At 58.2% G+C, this 20898-nt stretch overlaps 2 protein-coding genes across 7 annotated transcripts in view; one reads left to right on the top strand and one right to left on the bottom strand.

The window, feature by feature from the left end:
* Positions 1–20608, top strand: part of LIMS2 (LIM zinc finger domain containing 2) — a 42452-nt gene extending 21844 nt beyond the window's left edge. For 4 of the 5 annotated variants that reach the window (XM_058715647.1, XM_058715650.1, XM_058715648.1 and 1 more), the window contains exons 2-10: positions 752–911; positions 3404–3470; positions 3727–3847; positions 15603–15752; positions 16385–16535; positions 18000–18092; positions 18632–18680; positions 18832–18907; positions 19526–20608. In XM_058715647.1, coding sequence (XP_058571630.1) covers positions 756–911; positions 3404–3470; positions 3727–3847; positions 15603–15752; positions 16385–16535; positions 18000–18092; positions 18632–18680; positions 18832–18907; positions 19526–19673 — 1011 coding nt within the window. In that variant the 5' untranslated portion in view covers positions 752–755 and the 3' untranslated portion in view covers positions 19674–20608. The remainder of the gene's footprint in view (positions 1–751; positions 912–3403; positions 3471–3726; positions 3848–15602; positions 15753–16384; positions 16536–17999; positions 18093–18631; positions 18681–18831; positions 18908–19525) is intronic. The other variant, XM_058715651.1, reaches the window with a different exon arrangement.
* Positions 5402–12015, bottom strand: GPR17 (G protein-coupled receptor 17). Of its 2 annotated transcripts, none has more exons than XM_058715652.1 (2): positions 11888–12015; positions 5402–8185 (listed from the first exon to the last, which is right to left on the bottom strand). In XM_058715652.1, the coding sequence occupies exon 2, from the start codon at positions 8151–8153 to the stop codon at positions 7134–7136; it is 1020 nt and encodes a 339-aa protein (XP_058571635.1). In that variant the 5' UTR covers positions 8154–8185; positions 11888–12015; the 3' UTR covers positions 5402–7133. The 2 variants fall into 2 exon arrangements, with proteins under 2 accessions (XP_058571635.1, XP_058571637.1); XM_058715654.1 differs by having other exon boundaries at positions 5402–8223; positions 11888–11980.
* Positions 20609–20898: the final 290 nt, after the last annotated feature.

The raw sequence follows: 20898 nt of genomic DNA, 5'->3' as shown, positions 1-20898 counted from the left end.
CCAGCAGGATGCAGACCAAGCAGCCTGGGAACCAAGCGGAGACGTTGGAACCATGCACTGTCCTTTGTGTGGGCTTCCTATGGGCCAGGCATGTGGCTGAGTGCTTCCATGTGTCCCTGATCTCACTGGCCCCTAACCCCTCTTATGGACTTTCCATGGCTGGGAGTCTGGACTCCGAGAGTGGGGTACAGCCCAGGCCACAGTGAGAGCACTTGTCCTGAGCCCTCGCTGCTCTGACCAGTGTGGGCATGGCTGTGGCACAGCTGTGTCTGACACTACATGGAAGTCCGTGGGGGTGACAGGGCATGGCAGAAAGATGGGGGCTTTGGAGTCTGGAGGGGTGCTGGTTTCTAATCTGGGCTTTGCCTCCGCCCACTGTGGCCTTTGGGAAGGACACTCACTCCCCTCAGGACTTGGGTTGTCCATCTATAGAATGGAGATGCGGCATAGGCCTTGTAGGGTTGTCATCCAGGAATGTGTGCCATAGCCCCTGGCATGTGCTGGCACTTAGGGGGCCCATGGGATACAATAGCTCCAGCAGATGTGTGGGCAGGTGTGCGGGCTGACATGAGCCAGTGTCAGCTCAGCCGGGCTGAGCCTCTGCGGTGCCAACACTGCCATCAGTGTGAGGATAGCTGTTCCCCCCCACCCTCCTCCCCGGGAAGGTGTGTCCATCATGTGCAGCCCTCCAGTCTTGCTCATCTTGGCCCCTCCCCAGTCCTGACCTTCCCATCCCCTCTCCCCCCTGCAGCAACATGTCCAACGCCTTGGCCAATGCGGCTTGCCAGCGCTGCCAAGCCCGCTTCGCCCCTGCAGAGCGGATCGTTAACAGCAACGGGGAGCTGTACCATGAGCAGTGCTTCGTGTGTGCGCAGTGCTTCCGGCCGTTCCCCGAGGGGCTCTTCTACGAGGTGAGGACACTCCCAGGGCCCTCGGCTGGACGCCTTCTTGGAGCCTGAGCCCCTGACCAGCTCAGAGTCTGCCTTCCAGGAGCCTATGGGCTGTGCTCAGCCATGGTCCTGGTCAGTCATGCCAGGTCTTGAGCTTGCCTCCCCTGTGGACACATTCTCACTTGCGAGGTGTGAACAGTGCACCCCTGGTGGCTGTGGTGCTTAGGAAGGGTCACCACTCATCCAGCGTCCTCTGGGTAGACTCTGGGAGGCCACGGCATGCAAACACCCTGCCCTGCTGGCACACACCCTCCCTTGGGATCAGATGGTGCTCAGTGCTTTGGTTACAAGGAATCTTGGGGTAAGGAGGGTGGGTGGTCAGGGAAGGTAATGTTTGAGCAGACCTGAACGAGGTGAGGGAGCCGTGTATACATCTGTAGGAAGAGCACTCATCAGAGGGCTCAGCAAGTGCAAAGGCCCTGAGGTCAGAGTATGCAGGGTATTTGAGATGCAGAAGAAGGCATTCTGTCTGATGTCTAAAAAGGACCACTGTCCTTGCTGTGCTGAGGAGACACTAATGGGGGCAGGTACATGAAGCTGGAATTATTGAAAGAATCCAGGTCAAATGAAGGGATCTAGGCTGGGCCACACGGGCTCTTAAGAGCAGATTGTTTAAATTTTCAGTAATCTTGCAAGCTAGTGGATAAACACAACTCTTTTTTAAAAAATGTTATTTATTTATTTTGAGAGAGGGAGAGCACGCTCGCATGAGCAGGGGAGGGACAGGAAGAGAGGAAGAGACAGAATCCCAAGCAGGCTCCACACTGTCAGCACAAAGCCTGACATGGGGCTCAAACTCATGTACCGTGAGATCATGACATGAGCCGAAATCAAGAATCAGACGCTTAACCGACTGAGACATCCAGGTGCCCCTAAACACAACTCTTATTCCTCGGTGGCTCAGTCGGTTAAGTGTCCGACTTCGGTTCAGGTCATATCTCACGGTTCTTGGGTTTGAGCCCCACATCAGGCTCTGTGCTGACAGCTCAGAGGCTGGAACCTGCTTCGGATTCTGTGTCTCCCTTCCACTCTGCCCCTTCCCCACTCATCCTCTGTCTCTCTCTGTCTCAAAAGTAAATAAAACATGAAAAAATTTTAAAAACATTAAGTTATATAAATGTATAGGAGATAAAATTGTATTAAAAACAAAGTAACACATACTCAACACTCAGCACTTCCTAGTTATTTTATTACATTTTACTATCATCTATGCCTTTGAGGTTATCTGTCTATTGCATTGTGGTGGTGGAAACATGGTGCCATGATGGCTACTGCACATGTCTTAACTCCACACTGGTGCCATGTTGGTAGCTTGACATTGTCCACGATGGAAATATTTACACCATAGAGATGGGCAAATGCTACAGATCAGACTGCATCTCCCGAAGGTCCTGTTGGTAAACATTTACCCCTGGTGGTTGCAGTGGAGGTGGAGATCAGGGGTCAGAGGCTGATTGGTGGATGGATGGCTGTGGGGTACGAGAGCTCCTCCTGGCAGTGTGGGAGGAGCTATTCCTCACGGCACCTTCCAGTCTCCTGGGAAATGCTGGCCCACTGTAAAGGCAGTGGGAGGGAGGCAGAGCTCTGTGAGCAGTGGCCATGTGCCTAGAACAGAGCCTGGCGTACAGGAGGTGCTCAGGGAATATTTGTTGCTGAATGAATTTAACGCCTGCCACCTCTACAGGCCCCTGGGTAGGGCTATATCCAGTCACAGCCTAATAAAACACTCATTTCAGAAAAGAAGGTAAATCAAATTTTTAAAAAAGAAAATGAAATTGTCAAGAGAGAAGAAAGCAGAGACAGGTCTGGCCACATTTGGGGCCAGCACAAGAGCTGTCATTGCCCAGGCAGACGGGGACAATGGGTGGTGGCTCCTGCTGGCTGCAGGACTTCGGGTTCTCCCTCAGGCCCCCATGTTTTTCCTTGTCCCTCCTTCTGTGTCTCCTCTCTGGGTCTCTTGTGGTCTCTGGGAGAAATGGACTTCTCACACAGAGAAAACACACAGGAAATAAGGCCAAGTGACATTTATAAATCAAACTTGATTCCAGCCCTCGGCTCACTCCCAGGACCAAGGTCTTGTGAAAACAGCAGAGGCCCTTTGAGGACTGGCCTTGCCCAGTTCCCAGCTTCTATGCGACCCCTCACTTAGCCTGTCTGCCCTGTGGAGTGGGCCAGTTCTCTCTGTCTCCAGGCCTCGCCCCTGCTGCTCCCTCTGTCTGGATTGCCCTCCTTTCAGCACCCCCACAACCTCCCTGTGGTCTTTCAGCTCCTTACCACCTCCTCCAGGAAGGCTTCTCCTCCACCCCCACCCTGCTTCCTGTGGTGGTAGCAGTTGTACAAGTTGGGATGCTTGTCCAGCCTTCCCGAGGGTGGGTCCTGACCCAACATAGACTGGCCAGCTCGGGGAGAATGATGGGGTTTTGCTTGAACTTTCTCTGCTGGCCCGTTTGTAGTTCGAAGGCCGGAAGTACTGCGAACACGACTTCCAGATGCTGTTTGCTCCATGCTGCGGGTCCTGCGGTAAGGGCTGGATACAGCACACCTGGGGTTGGGCAGGTGGATGGGAGCACAGGTGCTCCTCCCTGACCGCCCTGCACCCTGCCTCAATGGGCACTAGTTCTCTGCAGGCGTCACCGTCCCGTGCTCTGGGAGGGAAGCCCTGGTACCAGGCTGAGCCTCAGGCGAGTGCCAGCGAGGGCAGGGCTTGGGAGGGGGCTGCGGGGGTGGGGGTGGGGGCTTGTGCCTGCCCCAGCAAACAAGGACCTGTCTCTTCCAGGTGAGTTTATCATTGGCCGTGTCATCAAGGCCATGAACAACAACTGGCACCCCGGGTGCTTCCGCTGTGAGCTGTGTGACATTGAGCTGGCTGACCTGGGCTTCGTGAAGAATGCAGGCAGGTGAGGAGGGCCCTCACCCAGGCACTGCTTACCGAGAGCCAGGCTCACCCCAGGTGGCGTGGCCTGTGCCCACATGCTGTGTCCCTGCAGGGCAGACAAGAGACCCCTGCTTTACAGGAGAGGGCTGGGGCTGGAGAGAGTAGGGGGCCACGAGTCAGGGCTCGTCCAGGCCTGGGGGCGCTCCCCAGGGCAGGCTGACAACAGGCAGCGAGGAGGAAGGTGGCCAAAGCAGGAGCCATCACGTGCACTGGGTGGATAAAGAGCTTTAGGCCATCACTGTGGCCGGCCACCCCAAGCTGCTGACCCTGGGTGTCTCCCTCCTTCAAGGTACCCAGGGCTGAATGTCACTGGAGAGAAATCACACAACCACAGGGCCCAAATTTACTCTTAAATTCAGGTGTCCTTGGTAGATTAAGTTCCCAGCTTCCAGGAAGCCTGGCTCTGTTCTCCCTGCACTGTCTCTGCACCCCCTCCCCCCATAGCTGTGACCTCCCTCCCACTTTCCCCGAGGGGAGGCTCCCCTGGTCCCTGCACCCTTGCACCCCCTGCCTCAGTCACCAGGCACCACGGAGGCCAGAGGCCGGGTTCCTGCTCCTTCCTCCACCCTCTTCTCCAGCGGGGCTGTAGGGTCAGTCTGCGCTTTCCCTCAGAGCTGTCCTCCCACTGCAGGACGCGCCAGCACCCCTGCTGACCCCCCTCACTGGCTCCGCACTGTCCCTGCTGGCCCCCCTCACTCACTCCCTACTGCCCCTGCTGGCCCCCCTCACTGGCTCCCCACTGCCCCTGCTGGCCCCCCTCACTGGCTCCCTACTGCCCTTGCTGGCCCCCCTCACTGGCTCCCCACTGCCTCTGCTGGCCCCCCTCACTGGCTCCCTACTGCCCCTGCTGGCCCCCCTCACTGACTCCCTGCTGGCCCCCCTCACTGGTTCCCCACTGTCCCTGCTGGCCCCCCTCACTCACTCCCCACTGCCCTTGCTGGCCTCCCTCACTGGCTCCCCACTGTCCCTGCTGGCCCCCCTCACTCACTCCCCACTGCCCTTGCTGGCCCCCCTCAGTCACTCCCCACTGCCCTTGCTGGCCCCCCTCACTGGCTCCCTACTGCCCCTGCTGGCCCCCCTCACTGGTTCCCCACTGTCCCTGCTGGCCCCCCTCACTGGCTCCCCACTGTCCCTGCTGGCCCCCCTTACTGGCTCCCTACTGCCCCTGCTGGCCGCCCTCACTGGCTCCCCACTGCCCCTGTTGGCCCCCCTCACTGACTCCCCACTGCCATTCTGGTCAGGCCCAGACACCTCCCTCCACATGGCCAGACCGACGGGGTCACTGATGGTTCTCTCTTGGCCTCTTGTCAGGCTTCGCGACAGCTTTTCCTTCTTGCTGGGATGCCTCCTCTCCAGGTGCCTGGGACCCTGTGTTCTCATGGTTTCCTTCTGCCTCACGGCTGTATAGGTCCCTCACCTCTTCCGACTTATCTCCATCCACCGGCCTCTCCACGTTGGCCTTTTTGGGGCTCGGTGCACAGCCCTCATGTCTGTCCAAAGTCCCAGAGCCCCGACAATCTGGATGCACCCCTCCACACTACACCATTCCCTTGGGTTCTCAGCTACCCATGTACCGTCTTTGCTTGGAGCCCACCGAGTCTCCCAAACGCAACAGGCCCCATCTGGATGCTGGTCTCTCCTCCCCGTGCCAGGGAAGAATGAGCGCCCACCCCTGCTGTCTCTGACTCCCCCCCCCTTCTGCCTGAGTACTTGTACCCCCTCTGTCCTCTGCTGCCACACCGCTTGCTCTGGATGCTGCCTGTAGCGATGTCACCCGCTTGCTGGCCATGTTGTCTGGTGTCGGTGCTGGTGTCTGCAGGGCACTTGGCAGGAAGGGCTGTGGGGGGTAGATGGTGTCACGGGGGTCCTGACCCGGGTCGCCTGCCGGGTGTGGGCCTGGGCGTGTCCTCTCTTCTTCTGCGCTACAGCACTGGCTGCTGGGGAAAGCGGGAGAGGCTGGGAGCGCTCAGGGAAGTACGGTACTGCTGTAGAGGAAGCATGGCCCCCCCACAGACCCTCCAGGCCCTCTGGGGCCCATGCTGCAGAACTTCAGCATCCACGTGGGCCAGGCCTGCGTAGGACGTTCAGAACCAGAGGCAAAACAGCATGTGCTGCCTGTCCTGTCCTGTCTTCACTTCCACGTTGCCACTCTTGGGTCAAAGGGAGAAGTTCTGGGAAGGAACTTATGTTAGCCAAACCCAGTAACCTTCAGAATCTTCAAGTACACTTGTGTTTATGGTCAGTATAATCAGTATAAATGGGGAGCCGCTAGGGTGCTAGGTGCCATGCTCTGGAGCAAAACGGCCCCCAGGCTGGCCCACTGAGGCTGGGAGAGCCTCTTGGGAGGGAGCAGGGCTAAGGACAGCCCTGCTGGTCTGGGTTAGTGGGGGCCAGGGTCACATGCCAGGCTCTCTGCCAGTTGTGTCCTCAGGCGGTGACAAGGCCTGGCTCCCCATATCTGTCTATTTAGGCCGCGTGCTTGCCCAGGACTCAAGAGGGATCGGGCAGCTGCTGAGAAGCTTTGGGGATTGTCAGGCCACGTGCAGGTCTGCGTGTGGGTTCACAGTGGGCGGGGCCAAGAACCCCGCACTGCGATGATGGGCCCCACAGGCCGCATTTGTTGGGTGTCACCTGGTGGCCAGCCTGAAAGGTACACACAACCCTCAGTTATAAGTTAGAGTCCCTGTCCCCTAAACATAGGGGTCATCTGGCAAAGGGGACACCCAGGGAACTCAGAACGCCCTGAGCTTCAATGGAAACATCCACACACCCCTCCTTCCTCTCCTCCAAGAGTTCTGCACCCCCTTCTCTGGAGTCACTCACAGCTGCCTTCTGGGCTTCTCTCGGTAGAGCTGCGCTGCTCTGTGTTTCTTGTGGAGGGAGGTTGGGAGTCGAGCAAGCAGCCCCTGGGAAAGAAAGACACGCATTGTGCAGGAACTGTTCCTCCAGTCTCATCGCCACAGGCTGAAGTCATTGAATATCTAGTAACTGTAAGTGAGCAGGGTCAAACAGTCTCTGTCAGAGGGGGTGGCTGACTGGTCCTGTTAAGGGCTGTCCCCTATTAGGGTTTTGCATATCAGATAAGGCAGAACTGGGTGCTGGGTGCCGAGTTTCGCCCTTGGAGAGAGTGGGTGACCCAATGGAGAGTAGGTGGACCTCTCTTTCATGAGTCTGGGTGGCTTGCACCCTGATGCGGGAGTCCTTCTGAGGACAGCCTGCGGTTGGGCTCAGGCTTGGTGTTGCGGGGCTCACAGCTCAGACCTGGCACTCAGCGAGCTCTCATTGGTTTTCCCTTCAAAGCTGGGGGGTGGCCCCGAGAGCCTTTTGCCACAGACCAAATTGCACAAGGCGTCACGGAACTTCTCGGCCACAAAGAAGTACATGACTGGGTCGAGCGCCCCGTTGAGGCTGGTGAGGCAGGAGGTGATGCGGTTTCCGAGGGCCAGGACGCGCTGGGCGGCGCACGAGGTGCCGTGGCCGCGGTAGTGCAGCACGTAGACAGAGCGGTGCACGTGGTAGGGCACGAAGCACACCAGGAAGATGGTGAGCACCATGGCGATCATGCGGACCGCCTTGTTCTTGAGGCGCTTCTCCACGCGGGGGCCCTGCCGCAGGCTGCGGATGATAAGCAGGTAGCAGGTGACAGTGGTGACAAACGGGAAGGTGAAGGCCACGGCCAGGGACACGAGGGCATGGTGGGAGGCCTTCTCCCGGTACAGCTGCAGGCACACAACCGTGTGGTTGGTTTGCACGGTCTGTGGGCTCACCAGCAGTGGGGCCATGGCCACGGCCACCACCACCCAGAGGAAGGCACAGGCCAGGTGCGCGTAGAGGGGCCTGCGGAGCTTGAGGGACTTGACAGGGTGCACGATGGCCAGGAAGCGGTCAGCGCTGATGCAAGTGAGGAAGTAGATGCTGGCGTACATGTTGAGGTAGAAGAGGAAGCCGGTGAGGCGGCACGGGATTTCCCCAAATGGCCAGTGGTTCCCAGAGAAGTGGTAGACGAGGCGGGTGGGCAGGACCAGCACACAGGACAAGTCGGCCACGGCCAGGTGCATCAAGAATACGTTGGCGGGGGTACCCGACTTGTGGTCCCGGATGAAAAGCCACAGGGCCAGGGCATTGCCAACAAAAGCCAGGATGAAATCCAGGAGGTAGAAGGAGGCGAAGAGAACGTTCTCTAGCGGCGTCTCCTGGCCACATTGCTCTGCAGTGGCCAGGGAGGAGTTGGCAGTTAGACCTGGGGAAGCCACCTCGAGGCCATTCATGCTTCAGCTGGAAGCAGAGCTGGAGGACGAACCTGGAGGGAGCAAGCAGACAGGTTCCAGAGCCTGGGACCTGCGAAGCATCTTAGCTCAGCATCGCCTTGGGGACTACTGAGGGCACCCCCTGTGTTCACCTGGGGTGGGTGAGTGTCAGAGGCTTTCTGAAGCTCAGCAAAAAGCAAAAACGAAGGCAGGGCCTGGAGCTTGCCAAGCTGCTGCTGGGGCTGGCTTCCCACCTCACGATGTGTCCCTGCCGGGCACCCAAGAGCCTGAGACCAGGGCCATGTGTCCCAGAAATCCACTCTCAGACCAGGGCATGGGCTCAGCACTATGGGGAGAGTGGGGAGTGAATCCCACCTGTTTGGGCTCTGGGATGGAGGGAGGGGCCCCACATTTTCTGCTGTGCTCCCCAGGGGGGCTTCCTGAATGGCGGGGTGGGGGGTGCATGGGAAACTTGAGCTCCACTCCCAATGGGTGGGTGCATAGATCACCTATTTCTTTCTTTTTTAAAAAATTTCTTTTAAGTTTATTTATTTATTTTGAGAGAGAGAGAGAGAGAGAGAGAGAGAGAGGAGAAAGAATATCCCAATCAGGCTCCATGCTATCAGCACAGAGCCCAACATGGGGCTCAAACCTACAAACTGTGAGATTGTGACCTGAGCCCAAACCAAGAGTTGGATGCTTAACTGACTGAGTGACCCAGGTGCCCCTAGACGACCTGTTTCTGAGATCCTGGTGCGTGGGGCCTGGCCACCTCCTCTTTAGCCTCGCCTTTGCTGGGTGAACCCTGTACACCCCGAGTCCTGGGACCCTTCCTGGCCCATCTTGTGGCAATTCTCATGACTAGTGCCAAGTGTTGTTGCCTTATGCTTCTCTCCTGCCGGTCCCTGACCACAGCTCCCCCAGCACCTGCCACCCAGGAGGGCACCACCAGGAATCCAGTGATGGGCAGTTTCCCAGGAGGTCAGAGGCCTGCTCTCCGCCAGCACCTGAAGGTGCTGTCCAGGCCTGGATCCCAAGGTCTCTCAAGCTTTCCGGACTCAGCCTATCAAATTCATTTTGGACATCCTAATGGTGGAGGCCTGTATCTTAGAAAGCCTTACACTTGGGCCCTAGGTCAGTGGGGGGCATTCTACCACCCAGAGTAGTTTAACACCAGGAGGCAGATTCTTTTCTAGGAGAGGAAAAGCTATTTTTCCCAGAAGGTAGTGGGACTGGCTCTGGTTTTCCAGCCAAGATCGGCAGCCCCGGAGAGGCCTGGAGCCCAGGGAAGCCGCCTGTGTCTGCCTGGCCTCCCCAGCCTGGTTTGCCCACACCTGAGGGGGGCCAGCATAGAGCCCTGCAGTATGTTTGGTGAACCCCAGTTCTGGGTAGGCGCTCTGGCTCCGTCCTCGACAGAACGCACTCCTGGGTTGATTTTGGTCAACTCAAGAGATCCAAAAAGGAGAGGAAGACCCCAAACACCCTGCCTCCCTCACCAGCCCTAGGAGTGGGGAGTGTGGCAGGAGAGGGCAGGACAGCAGGGCGAGAGCAGCACATCCCGCAGTCCCAAGCTGCCGCCAGCCCCTGATCCTCGTGCTTTGGGGTTTCAGCCTGGCCGACCCTCACCTGCAGTGCAGCTTCTGGGGCTCCCCGGGAAGCCTTGCCTCCTGACACCCACACTCGGGCAGGAGAGAGGCTCCCAGGAGAGACGCGGCGTCCCTGCAGGCTGTGGCCATGGCAGGGCTGGTGTCATTATCCTGGCCGAGCCTGGCAGTGTGAGCCGGAGTAAGTTCTCTGCGAGTGTCTCCTGGCCTCAGTTCCCTGTCCTTTTGATGGCCATGGTAAGAGCTCTGGCAGGGGCTGAACTGAAGAGGGGGCGTCCCTCAGGAGGCATGCTGGCAGCTGTTATCATGGCAGCCTCCAGAGGAGGGTGGGCTGGGTGCCATCTCGAGGCGTGGACGAAGAACAGAGGCCTGAGGGGAGGGCCCAGCATGCCCTCCTTCAGTAGACGGAGCAGGGCAGTGGTCCAGACGGTGGCTATGCTGGGCTGTCGAGCTGAGCAGCAGCTGGACCCTCCCCATCCTGCTTCATCCACCACCACTGGGGTCCTGCAGCCACTTCCAACCCCCAACACATGCATGGAGGGGTGAGGGCCAGCTGCCTGGGCAGGAGAGAGCCAGGGCAACGCGGGTGAGGGGCAGAGAACATCTGGCCAGTCACTATCCTAAAGTAAAGGGGTGCTTTCCTAATAATATCTCAGGTTAGTCACTGAAGGGATCCAGGGTGGTTCCCTTGACCAACTGATCTATCCTGGCCCCAGAGTGGGTCAGGATGCCTGGAATCCAACACGGAGGTTATATTCCTGCTGTTTCCACGTGCATGTCACCCGAGGGCTTGTTGCCAGGGAAGCCCTGGCTGCTGGGAGAGGGGATGGGGCCAAGCGAGGAAACAGTCAGGTGGAACCCCTCTGCTCTGGGCCGCCCCTCACACCTGGACTCTGACCCACAGTGCAGTTCTCACCTGGGCCTCCCTGAGGGCTACTCACAGGTACCGACTACCCACTTTGCCAATCCTTGGAGGCAGGCAGCCCTCCTTTACAGATTAGAGATTAAGAGGTCAAGGCTTAAAGTGGGCTAATTTGCCCAAGGTCATCTGGCTAGGGACAGTGGCCCCAGGGTTGGAAGTCAGGTCAGGGACACCCAGCAGGGACACCCAGCACCTCCAAGAACGCAGCTTGGCCTCTGGGGGTGCCTGGTGCCAGAGCCGGGACTGTGGCTCCATCTCAGGGCTCACCCTGGAATTGTCTCCCAGGCTCCGTGGCACCTTCTTGGGGTTTGGCCCCAGGACTGGGGATGTAAGTTTTGGTGCCCAGTGCAAAATGAAAATGTCGGGCCCCTTATCCTGTAGGGGCTACAGGATGGTGACAGCAGAGCATTAAATCGATGGTGGGGCCTGCCTGGCCGCACAGGCTGCTAGCCTCTTGTGGCACCCAGTGGGCACGCCAGCACCTGGCTTCCTGCCTCCTGCCTGGTGCCCCTGGCTTCCCATCACTGCTGAAGGCGCCACATGTATGGTGCTCTCTCTGGGATCTAGACTCTGTTTTAAAGTGCTTTTAGGCTTGTTTCTGATTTCTTGAGGTTTCTTCACCCCTCCTGTTTTAGGAAGTTTTGATACTGATTTTTGCAGTGTGGTCTGAAATGGGCCCCTGCTTCACTGTGCAGACCCTAGAGATGCAGGCCTGGGTCTGGCCTCACTGGCTGCTCCATGCTGCTGCTCGGGGCAGGGCAGCGTAGGCACCTGGAGTGTGGCCTGGGTGTGGACAGTGGAGGAGTCTGGGGCTGTGGGGTGGGTCTTGGGCCTCCGTGGAGGGGAGGAGTGGGCAGAGGTGGCCATAGGAAGAGGCCCAAGGTGGTGAGTACAGCTCAAGGTGGGTGGGCACAGCTGTTCCCTGGCGTGGGCTGGCCCTTCTTCTTCCCTGCTCCCTTTCCTAGTTCCTCCCTGTGCCACAGTGGCCCAGGGTTGGAGAGCACAGGTGCTGATCATGGGACTGTGCACAAGGCACTCACCCTCTCTAAGTCCCCGACAGTGGGACAGGAATCCAGCCCAGTGGGGCCACTGTGAGTCAGAGCAGGACAGCCTTCAATAAACCGGTTGTATCGTTATCGCAGAGAGTGTTTCAGGGACAGGGATACCCCACCCCTGCCTCTGCTTGGTTCCTGAATCCCCTGCCTGCCCTGCTGGGCCCTGGTCCTTACCTCTCACAGCCGGGTCCAGGTGCAAGGGCAGGAGGGCTGCGGGGCGGCAGGTGGGCTGTGGCCAGCGGGTGGTGGTGCTGGCGGTGGGCTCCGTGCAGCTGTGGAGGGAGGCCGGCTATTTAAGGAGGGGAGGGGAGGCTGCAGCGTCTGTGGCCCTGAAAGGCCGCTTCATTCCCGAGGGGGTCCTTGTGTGGCGGGCCACTCCTACGGCTGCCTGTGCTGCCACTGGGCCGTGAATATTCCAGTGTGTCCCAGCCCGCGTGCCCCCCCCCCCGCCGCCCCCCACAGCCTGGCCACTGAGCGTCACAGAGGCTGAGTGTGTGACTATGTTCGAAGCCGTGGAGTGGGCGCGGGCTGGGTGGGGTGGGGGGATTGGCTGGCACTGACAGAGACAAGAGGACGTTTCAGCACAGGATAATTTCCTACCGATGGGGGGCAGGGAGGGGCTGGCCGCTATGGCAACGAGCCTGGGCTCCCAAGCCTGCTCGAGGGACAGCGGAGGGGTCCTGTGAATGGAGAGGGTGGGAGGCTGAGGAGTTTTGTTTGGTCGAATGAGAGGGGGCTCTTTCAGGACACTTGCTGTAGGGTCCTTGTGTCTTGCCCCGTATAATTAGGCTCCGTTCGGACGTGCGGAATAAATCATGGCATTTATCTTGAGCGGGGCACAGCTGCAGGCCGCCTCATAATAGGGCGCTGTCTGTGCCTGTGGGGACGCAGCTCAGCCCGTGAGGCCTGACCCATACCTGTGCGAGCTCCTCCTCTGGACAGGAGGCCTGTGAAGAGGGTCACTGCTGCCCACTGCCTGTGGGCCCCGACACTCCTCTGGGGGGTGGCTCGAGCCTGGGGGTGTTCCTATGTGGGCAGTGGCTGCTTCTGACACAGGGCAGGCAAAGCCCATTTCTCCCTGTCTTTCCCCCAGATGGCACATCCGGTGATATGGGGAACCAACGCGTCATGCCTGATCTCAAAAGACTTTTGTACCTTTTAGTTAAAACCTTACAAACTGTCCACAGCTATCACTGGGAAGTAACTACCACGTGTGCGACCTTAAATTTGTTTTCCACATAATCCTGTGCAGTTGGGATTGTCTCCCATTTTGCAGATGAGGAAAATAAAGCTCAGAGGTGAAGTAACTTGCCAGGAAGTGGCAGAGCCAGGATTTGAACCCGAGCATGTGTCACTGAAAATCTTATGATTTGTGTGTGTTTGTTTTGGCTTGTTCTGGTTTTTCTTTTTCTTTTTTTAAACAAATGTTTAGTTTGAGAGAGAGAGAGAAAGAGAGAGAGAGACAAAGTGGGAGTGGGGGAAGGGCAGAGAGTGTGAGAGCCAGCCAGTCCAGGCTGTCAGTGCAGAACCCAAAGCAGGCTTGAACCCACGAGCCATGAGATGATGACCTGAACTGCAATCAAAAGCTGGATGCTTAACCTAATGAGCCACCCAGGCGCCCTTGTTCTGGCTTTTCTGTTGCACTTTCATGCTGGAATTCTTAGGCTGTATCTTCATCCTACCTAGAAAAAAATTCTGCAGATTGCCTTTAGATCTTGTGGGATCGGGTCTGTTGAAAAGACATTCCCCGGGGCGCCTGGGTGGCGCAGTCGGTTAAGCGTCCGACTTCAGCCAGGTCACGATCTCACGGTCTGTGAGTTCGAGCCCCGCGTCAGGCTCTGGGCTGATGGCTCGGAGCCTGGAGCCTGTTTCCAATTCTGTGTGTCTCCCTCTCTCTCTGCCCCTTCCCCGTTCATGCTCTGTCTCTCTCTGTCCCAAAAATAAATTAAAAACGTTGAAAAAAAAAAAAAAAAAAAAAAGAAAGAAAGAAAAGACATTCCCCATCTGGGGTTCCTGGTGGAGCACCTCAGCTGGGTCTCGGCTGGGAGCCAGCGGGGTGTGGAGGTGCATGAGCCAGGGTGCGGCCCCTCTCCTGCACTGCCCTGTGTGGAGGTCTGGAAGGACTGATTCACACAGGTTTGAGATGAATGTGTCTGACCGCCCTCCCCAAGCTGGGTATTTCGGTTGTTGGGTGATTGCTGACAGTAGCTATAAGGGCACCGATCGTTGCAACAGAATTCTGGGGAATTATACCAATTTCTATAGCTTTGAAACAAAAGTGATTCCATATGGCTTAAGTGCTGTCCTAATGCCAAGATTAGTCACCAAAATTGGGAGTGGGGTCATGGGGAATAAATGCTGGGTCTGTGACAGAGACACAAGCAGGCGGCAGGTGTCGTGTGGAGATGGGGAGCGGCAGGAGCAGTTCTGCTCAGACCTGCAGTGGCAGGGGGCCTGGGGGTCTGGGTGGGTGGGGTGGAGATGGGGAGATGAAAACTGCAGCCACAGGCCACATCTGTGTCCCGTGGGCAGGTGGAACTAGGGGGCCCTGGCTAGGGGATCGGCTCCCAGTCCGGCCTGGCTGTATTGTCCTGGGAGACGATGCCCACTGTCCTTCCCTTCCTGTCTTTTACAATCATTCATTCACTCACATACCAGAGACTTAGCCTGAGCTGCTACCCTGTGGGGGGCACAGCCTGGGGCTGGTCAGTGGCTTAGTAAGTGGCTACTGGGTACTCATTTGGGCCCCTTGCCCTGCACACACCTTTGGGAGATAAGACACAAATAAGGCAAGCGGACAGCAGTGTTATGCAGCAGGGGGTCCAGACCCAAATGAGGTGGCAGGTGTTGAGGTCAAGGGCATGGACACTGAATTGTCCTCGCTGGCATCTAGGGTCTGCCCATCACACCCGGTTGGGGGATCCTGAGTCTGAGAGTTAATCTCTTAACCAGATTCCTTGATCTGCCTATAAAAGAGGCTGATGGTGGCTGGTAAGGGGTAGAGAGGCCCCCTGTGGTTGGGTGCCTGGGAAGGGAGGGAGGGCAGGCCCGGATGCATCAGGAATACTTACAGATTGGGGTGGCAGGTGGGGAATGGGGGTAATGGATTGGGGCCTTTGTACATCTTTGCTTGGGGACCCTGAATCTAAATTCCTGCCACCTTTGAGGCACAAGGAAACAGAAACCATGTTGATTTCCCTCTCAGTAGAGACCACAGCTGTTCCCCAAGGCAGGGAGTAGCATCAGAAATTACTCTGAGGTCTTCACAAAAAAGACTCTGTAACGACAGTTCCTGGGTTTGGGGGCCTCTGTCTGACACAGCTGTGCTTGTCTCTGGAGACAGAAAGAGCCTGTAGATGTTCGGGTCCCTCTTTGTCTGACAGACCCCAAAGGAAGGGGGTGTGCAGGCCCGACAGACCTGGCCCCCTGGGCCACTCTGCTAGGCACAGCAGCGGTTTCAAGCTAACAGTCACTGTGTAATCACTCATGCGTATTCAAAGACATTTGGGAAATTAATTTTTTAGCAACGGTCAATGAAATGTCTACTCTATTGCATGTGATGTTCTAGGCTCAGGAAAAGTGGAGAAAAGGAAACTCACGTTTGCTCTGCCATCTAAAGATGGCAAACACCAATATTCTGGTGTATGTCTTTCTAGTCACTTTCCAGTGAGAGTCCCCTTTTTAGGGGGCACGTTTGTGGCCTTCCCAGCTGCAGGGCTAGTTAGCTTGCTTTTCTGAGCCACTGTCTGAGCCTCTGGAAGCTTATGGGCATTGTTAAAGCAGCAGGCGGGGTCCAGATGTCTCTTCTGCCAAGAGGCGGACCGTGCTTTCTGGGGAGGAAGAGGGGGAGTGGGTTGTTGGTCCCTAACACCTGCCTCACTTCCCACAGGCACCTGTGCCGGCCTTGCCACAACCGTGAGAAGGCCAAGGGCCTGGGCAAGTATGTCTGTCAGCGGTGCCACCTGGTCATTGACGAGCAGCCCCTTATGTTCAAGAATGACGCCTACCACCCCGACCACTTCAGCTGCACCCACTGCGGGTATGCGTACAGCTGAGCAGCTGTGATGGGGGCAAGTGGTGAGCTGGGTGGGACTCCCACCCGGCGGAGAGGTCAACCAGTTGGAGAGTGGGGTGCAGGGTGGAGGTCGAAGTCATCGATGCAGAAAACACCTCTCTCTGGAGCCTGTTCCAGTAGTACTTGTGTGAGGCCCTGAGGGAGACAGGGTGAGGGAGGGCTGGGCCCTTGGAAGCTAGGAGAAAGGAATCAAAGGCTTGGAGGACCAGGGTGAGGAGGAGGGGTGCTGGTGTGGGAGAGGGGAGGAGAGGGGAAAGAGACTGCAGGATCTCCTCATGTCTGCCCCAACACCCGGTCTGGCGTGGAGGGGCCAGAGAACAGATGTGCTTCTCAGAGGGCCTGACAATGCACAACACAGACTGCCTGCTGCAAGGCCTGTGTGGGAACCCGTGCCCTGGGGCCTGTCTGGGGCACAGGAAGTCCCCGAAGACACCAGAGATCAAAGTGCCGCCTGCCTGGGCACGCTGCTGGGCCCCAGTGGGGCCTCTCCAGAAGCTGCTCCCTGGGGTTGGAGGGGCTGGTGGGACCCCCGCAGGGCCAGCACGGGCCCTGCAGTGGGGCAGGGATGTCATGGGGGGCTCTGCTCTGTCTTCCAGGAAGGAGCTGACCGCCGAGGCCCGGGAGCTGAAGGGGGAGCTCTATTGCCTGCCCTGCCACGACAAGATGGGCGTCCCCATCTGTGGGGCCTGCCGCCGGCCCATCGAGGGCCGTGTGGTCAATGCACTGGGCAAGCAGTGGCATGTGGAGGTGAGCGAGGCCAGGAGGTTGGGGGAGCCCCAGGCTCACTGTTACATTTGGAGTCTGGCCCTGCAAGCCCCCCCCACGCTCCCACCCCCAGGCCACATGGCTTGCTTCTAGCAGGGATATTTGTCCTGGGTGCTGTCCCTCTTTGGCTCTGGCCTCCATGGGAGCCAGGAGACCTGAGTGCACAGACCATGGTTCGGCAGTGGCGCCTGCCTTCTTTCCTCCCCGTCCTGGCTTTCTAGAGGGTTCCAAAGTCATGAGAAATACTATAGATCCAAATGTTTATTGCAGTGGGATATTAGTGGAGGATGTTTACAACTTATTTGTTTATATTTTATTGTTGCTTTTTACCTGTGTTTTCTAAATTTCTAACAAAAACTTTGGGTGACTTGTATAGAAAGGAAATGATAAAATCTAGAGTTCTAAGAGTGACTGACTTGCTTCTCTGGTGGGCGTTTGTAGCAGGGCCAGTGAGACCCCAGTGTGACAGGTGCCCCATCTGGGTGGGGGCACAGCCATGGGGGATTCCAGGAGCAGGGCTGGGGTTCTCCGCCTCCTCACTTCTCTCCAGCGGTGAGCAGGGGCCAGACCCCAGGGCTGCTCTCCCAGACTCCTCTTCCTGAGAACTAGGGGTCCCCAAGCTGGACACAGGGCTTCTGTTCTTTCTCAGTGTCAGTGGTGACCTTTTTTCCTGGGTCACCTAAGAATCCTACCAATCGATTTTTCTCACTGTTCTATTTTTCTCCTCTAAATTTTAAAGACTCATGTAATACTTGCTAACTCTACAGAAGGTGGCATTGTCCTTGGGGATAGTCTGCCCAAGGCACCCTGAGGGATTATGGTTGGCAGAATTGTGTACAGCCTCATGTAGACTCAGAAGCTGGGCACACCAGCTGGTTGAGCTCCTCAGGTGTGTCCCCCTGGGTCACCTGGAGCTCACTGTGGCACTAATGGTCTTACAGATACTTGTTGCAAGGGAAGCTCGTGTTCCCTGATGCCCGGCTAGGTCTGGGTCCCAGGAGCTCTGTCTTGGGTAACCTCTTTGGGAAGGTTCTGATGCAGGGCCTGGCCCCCAGCCCCCATGGGGAGGGTGGGTCCCCGCATGCCGTATGAACTAGAAGATGCTGCTCACTGACTCTGGGGCTTGCAGGGGATGCCTGGAGGGGGGGGGGCGGGGACAGACACCTGCAGCCTTCCAGGGGGCACCATGCTTAGAGCAGCCCCACCTGGGAGGGCCCACTGTCACCAGCACCTGACAGCTAGGGCTGTGGTTGCTGACGTGGGGAGCAGTCCCGGAGAGGATGGTGATGCCAGCGGCACTGGGCATCGGGGAAGGAGTGGGGTCTGCTGACTCACGGGCTGTCCATGGAGGTCTCCAGTGAGGCACTCATCCCACTGGCCTCTGCTTCCTGTCTCCTGGAGTGGACACTCCGGCCCTGAGCTACCCACTGCCTCCTTTCCCCTCAGCACTTTGTCTGCGCCAAGTGCGAGAAGCCATTCCTGGGTCACCGGCACTATGAGAAGAAGGGCCTGGCCTACTGTGAGACCCACTACAACCAGGTATGGCCCGGGGGGGCAGAGGGTGGAGAGGCCCAGGGCTGGGGGGGCACTGTGGGACCCCTCAGGGAGATGATGCTGCCTGAACAACCGAATGCCCCATCCAAGCGGTAGAAGATGATGGCGGCCCCCCCCAGAGCCTGTGGTGGCTGCGTGCCCTACCATCTGAGAGGCCGGCCCAGACCTGCCATGGGGACTGAATGACAAGGCCGTGTGAGGTCCTGGGCTCAGGGACCGACATGTGCCGCCATCCTCCGGTTTGGCAGAGGTGCCCAGCTACTGTGGTCCAGAGTCAGGGCCTATGGGCCTGGCCCGTGCCCTCTCAGGACACCAGCAGGAGCAACGGGGCCCCTTGGTAGCAATGCCTCAACCTGCCGCCAGTCCCAGGGTGGTGATTCTGCTGGGCCAGGAGTGGCTTCACCTCAGGCCCAAGGTGGCACCCTGGTGGGAAGGGCTCAGGTGTCTCAGGAGGGTGCCTGAGAGCAGCTGTTTGGGGTGGCCCCGAACTGGGGCAATGAGTTTGACACCCACTCTGTCCACAGCTCTTTGGGGACGTCTGCTATAACTGCAGCCATGTGATCGAGGGAGATGGTAAGGCTCCTCTGTCTCTGTGACCCACCCCCACTCCCCACACCCTCTGTCTGTCTGCTCTCCCTCTGGGACATGGGTCCTGCAGCTGTGGGCCCAGCTGGCCCAGGGCTGGCCTGGGCCTGCTAAGCCCACCTGCCTCCACCCCTCACAGTGGTGTCAGCCCTCAACAAGGCCTGGTGTGTGAACTGCTTCTCCTGTTCCACCTGCAACAGCAAGCTGACCCTGAAGTAAGTGGTGAGGACTTCTGGGGTGTACAAGGTGGGCAGAGAAGGACCTGCACAGCACCCTCTTCTCCAGGAGCCTGTCATGGGAGCTCAGATTTGAGTGGGCTTCCCCTGTGCTCTTCAGCTGGTTCTCCCTGAATGTCTGCTGGGGTCAGGCCCTGGGAAGGCAGTGGCAGCCCCAGCCCCACGGAGGCAGACTGAGGGGCCCCCAGGGCCTGGTGAGAGGGGGAAGGATGTGAGCCCCCAACACACCCACACAGACACTGGGGTCTGGGGAGGGAAGGGCATTCCAGCTCAGGGAACAGCATTTTCAAAGGCTGGCTCATCCAGGAAACTCCCGGAGGTGTGGGGTGGCTGGAGCTGTGAGGTGAGGTGGAACCCAGGTTTCTGAGGACAGCAGGGAGTCATGGCCAGTGCTGGAGTATCAGAATCCAAGAGAAGCTTCTGGGAGGGAAAGGAGGCTCGGAGGCCTGTCTCCTGGTTCACCGTGACCCCTGGACAGAGCTTGCCCTGGGATCTGGATTGCTGTGGGCCAGGGGCCAAAGGCAGCCCACTGCCCTGCCTCTGAGGGCTGAGTTGGTGGGGCCTGGGGCTCTCCTGACTGCTGGACCTCCTCCCCAGGAACAAGTTTGTGGAGTTCGACATGAAGCCCGTGTGTAAGAGATGCTACGAGAAGTTCCCACTGGAGCTGAAGAAGCGGCTGAAGAAGCTGTCAGAGCTGGCCGCCCGCAAGGCCCACCCCAAGTCTGTGGGCCTCAACTCTGCCTGAGGGGCTCCCGCCTGCCTTCTGCTTTTGTCTCCCCTTGCTGCTGGCGCCCCTGCTCCTGGTGCGCTCGCTGGCTCGATGCTCCCTTCCTGCTGCTGCCTCTACTCCTCATCTCTGCTCCCCCTCCCTCCTTCTCTCCTCCCCTCCCCCACCCCCTCCTTCCAGGCCTCCTTTCTCTCCTCCTTCCTTCAATGCAGGCACCCGGCAGATGCAGGGCCCTTGAGCCTGTGACAGGCCTGTGCCCACAAGCCTTAGCTTGAGGTCCTCCAGGGACATGAGGGAATGGGGGCCTGGGGTCACCGGACCCCGGTCATGGACCCCACTGCTCCTGGCCCTGCTTGTCCTGACCTCTCCCATTCCTGCAGCACCCCTCCCACCCCCACTCCCCACCAGCTTACATTCTCCTGTGGGAGTTTGCGCAGCCTTCACCCCAGAGTGGTCCTACTATATGCACATGGCCCTGGGGAGGCCACAACAAGGCAGCTACCCTGGCCATGAGGATGGGGGCCCCTGGGGAACCAGCCTTTCACCCTTGGCCATGCACTCACTCAGTCAAGTAGGATCCCTGTGCTTAAACTAGGCCAGCAAATCCTGCCACTGCACCCCACAATTGTCAGGAGGGACAAGGACCACCCCCCCATCATCACTCATGAGGGCTCCTTACTGAAATCTGGCCTTGGCCAGTCTGTCCTGGGCCAGGGGCCCTGTGGTTCTCCCAAGCTCCTCTATGGTCCCCGCAGCCCCTCACGCTCCCTGCTCCCCACTCTGCCCACAAGGGTACATGCTGGCTGGCTCTCAGGATGCAGTTGACTGAGGGCCAGAAGGTAGTGAGATTGGTAGTGGGTGGGTGGCCCATTCTGACCTTTCAGGAAGGACACTTCCTCCATGGCCACACAGGACCTGGTGCTTGCACAGTGAATGAAGGCTTATTTACACGACCATGTGACCCGTGTGGTTTATGGCGTGGGAATGAGGAGGTGGGGCAGCAGCCCCTGTGGACACACTGTCTGGGGGCTGTTGAATGCTTAGAGACACAGACACTAGACAGGACAGGTGAAAGAGTTGTCCGGGTGGGACCCAGCTCTTGTTCCAAGGGCCAGGCTGCCATCAGGACTTGAAGACGAGGCCATCTAGAAACCTACAGTCTGTGAAGGCTGGCTAGGCGGGTAAGATGGTGGGGGGCAGACTCCTACAGGGCCTGCCAGCACGGTTGGGATGAACCCAGGCC

This window comes from Neofelis nebulosa, chromosome 2, assembly GCF_028018385.1.
Source record: "Neofelis nebulosa isolate mNeoNeb1 chromosome 2, mNeoNeb1.pri, whole genome shotgun sequence".
In the NCBI taxonomy this organism is placed as follows: Eukaryota; Metazoa; Chordata; class Mammalia; order Carnivora; family Felidae; genus Neofelis; species Neofelis nebulosa.
The sequence above is the reverse complement of the archived record's forward strand: the minus strand, read 5'-3'. Positions and strand labels throughout refer to the sequence as shown.

Bases quoted from the DNA above. Each gene is read 5' to 3' on its own strand.
- GPR17 (XM_058715652.1), bottom strand. From the start codon at position 8,153: ATGAATGGCCTCGAGGTGGCTTCCCCAGGTCTAACTGCCAACTCCTCC.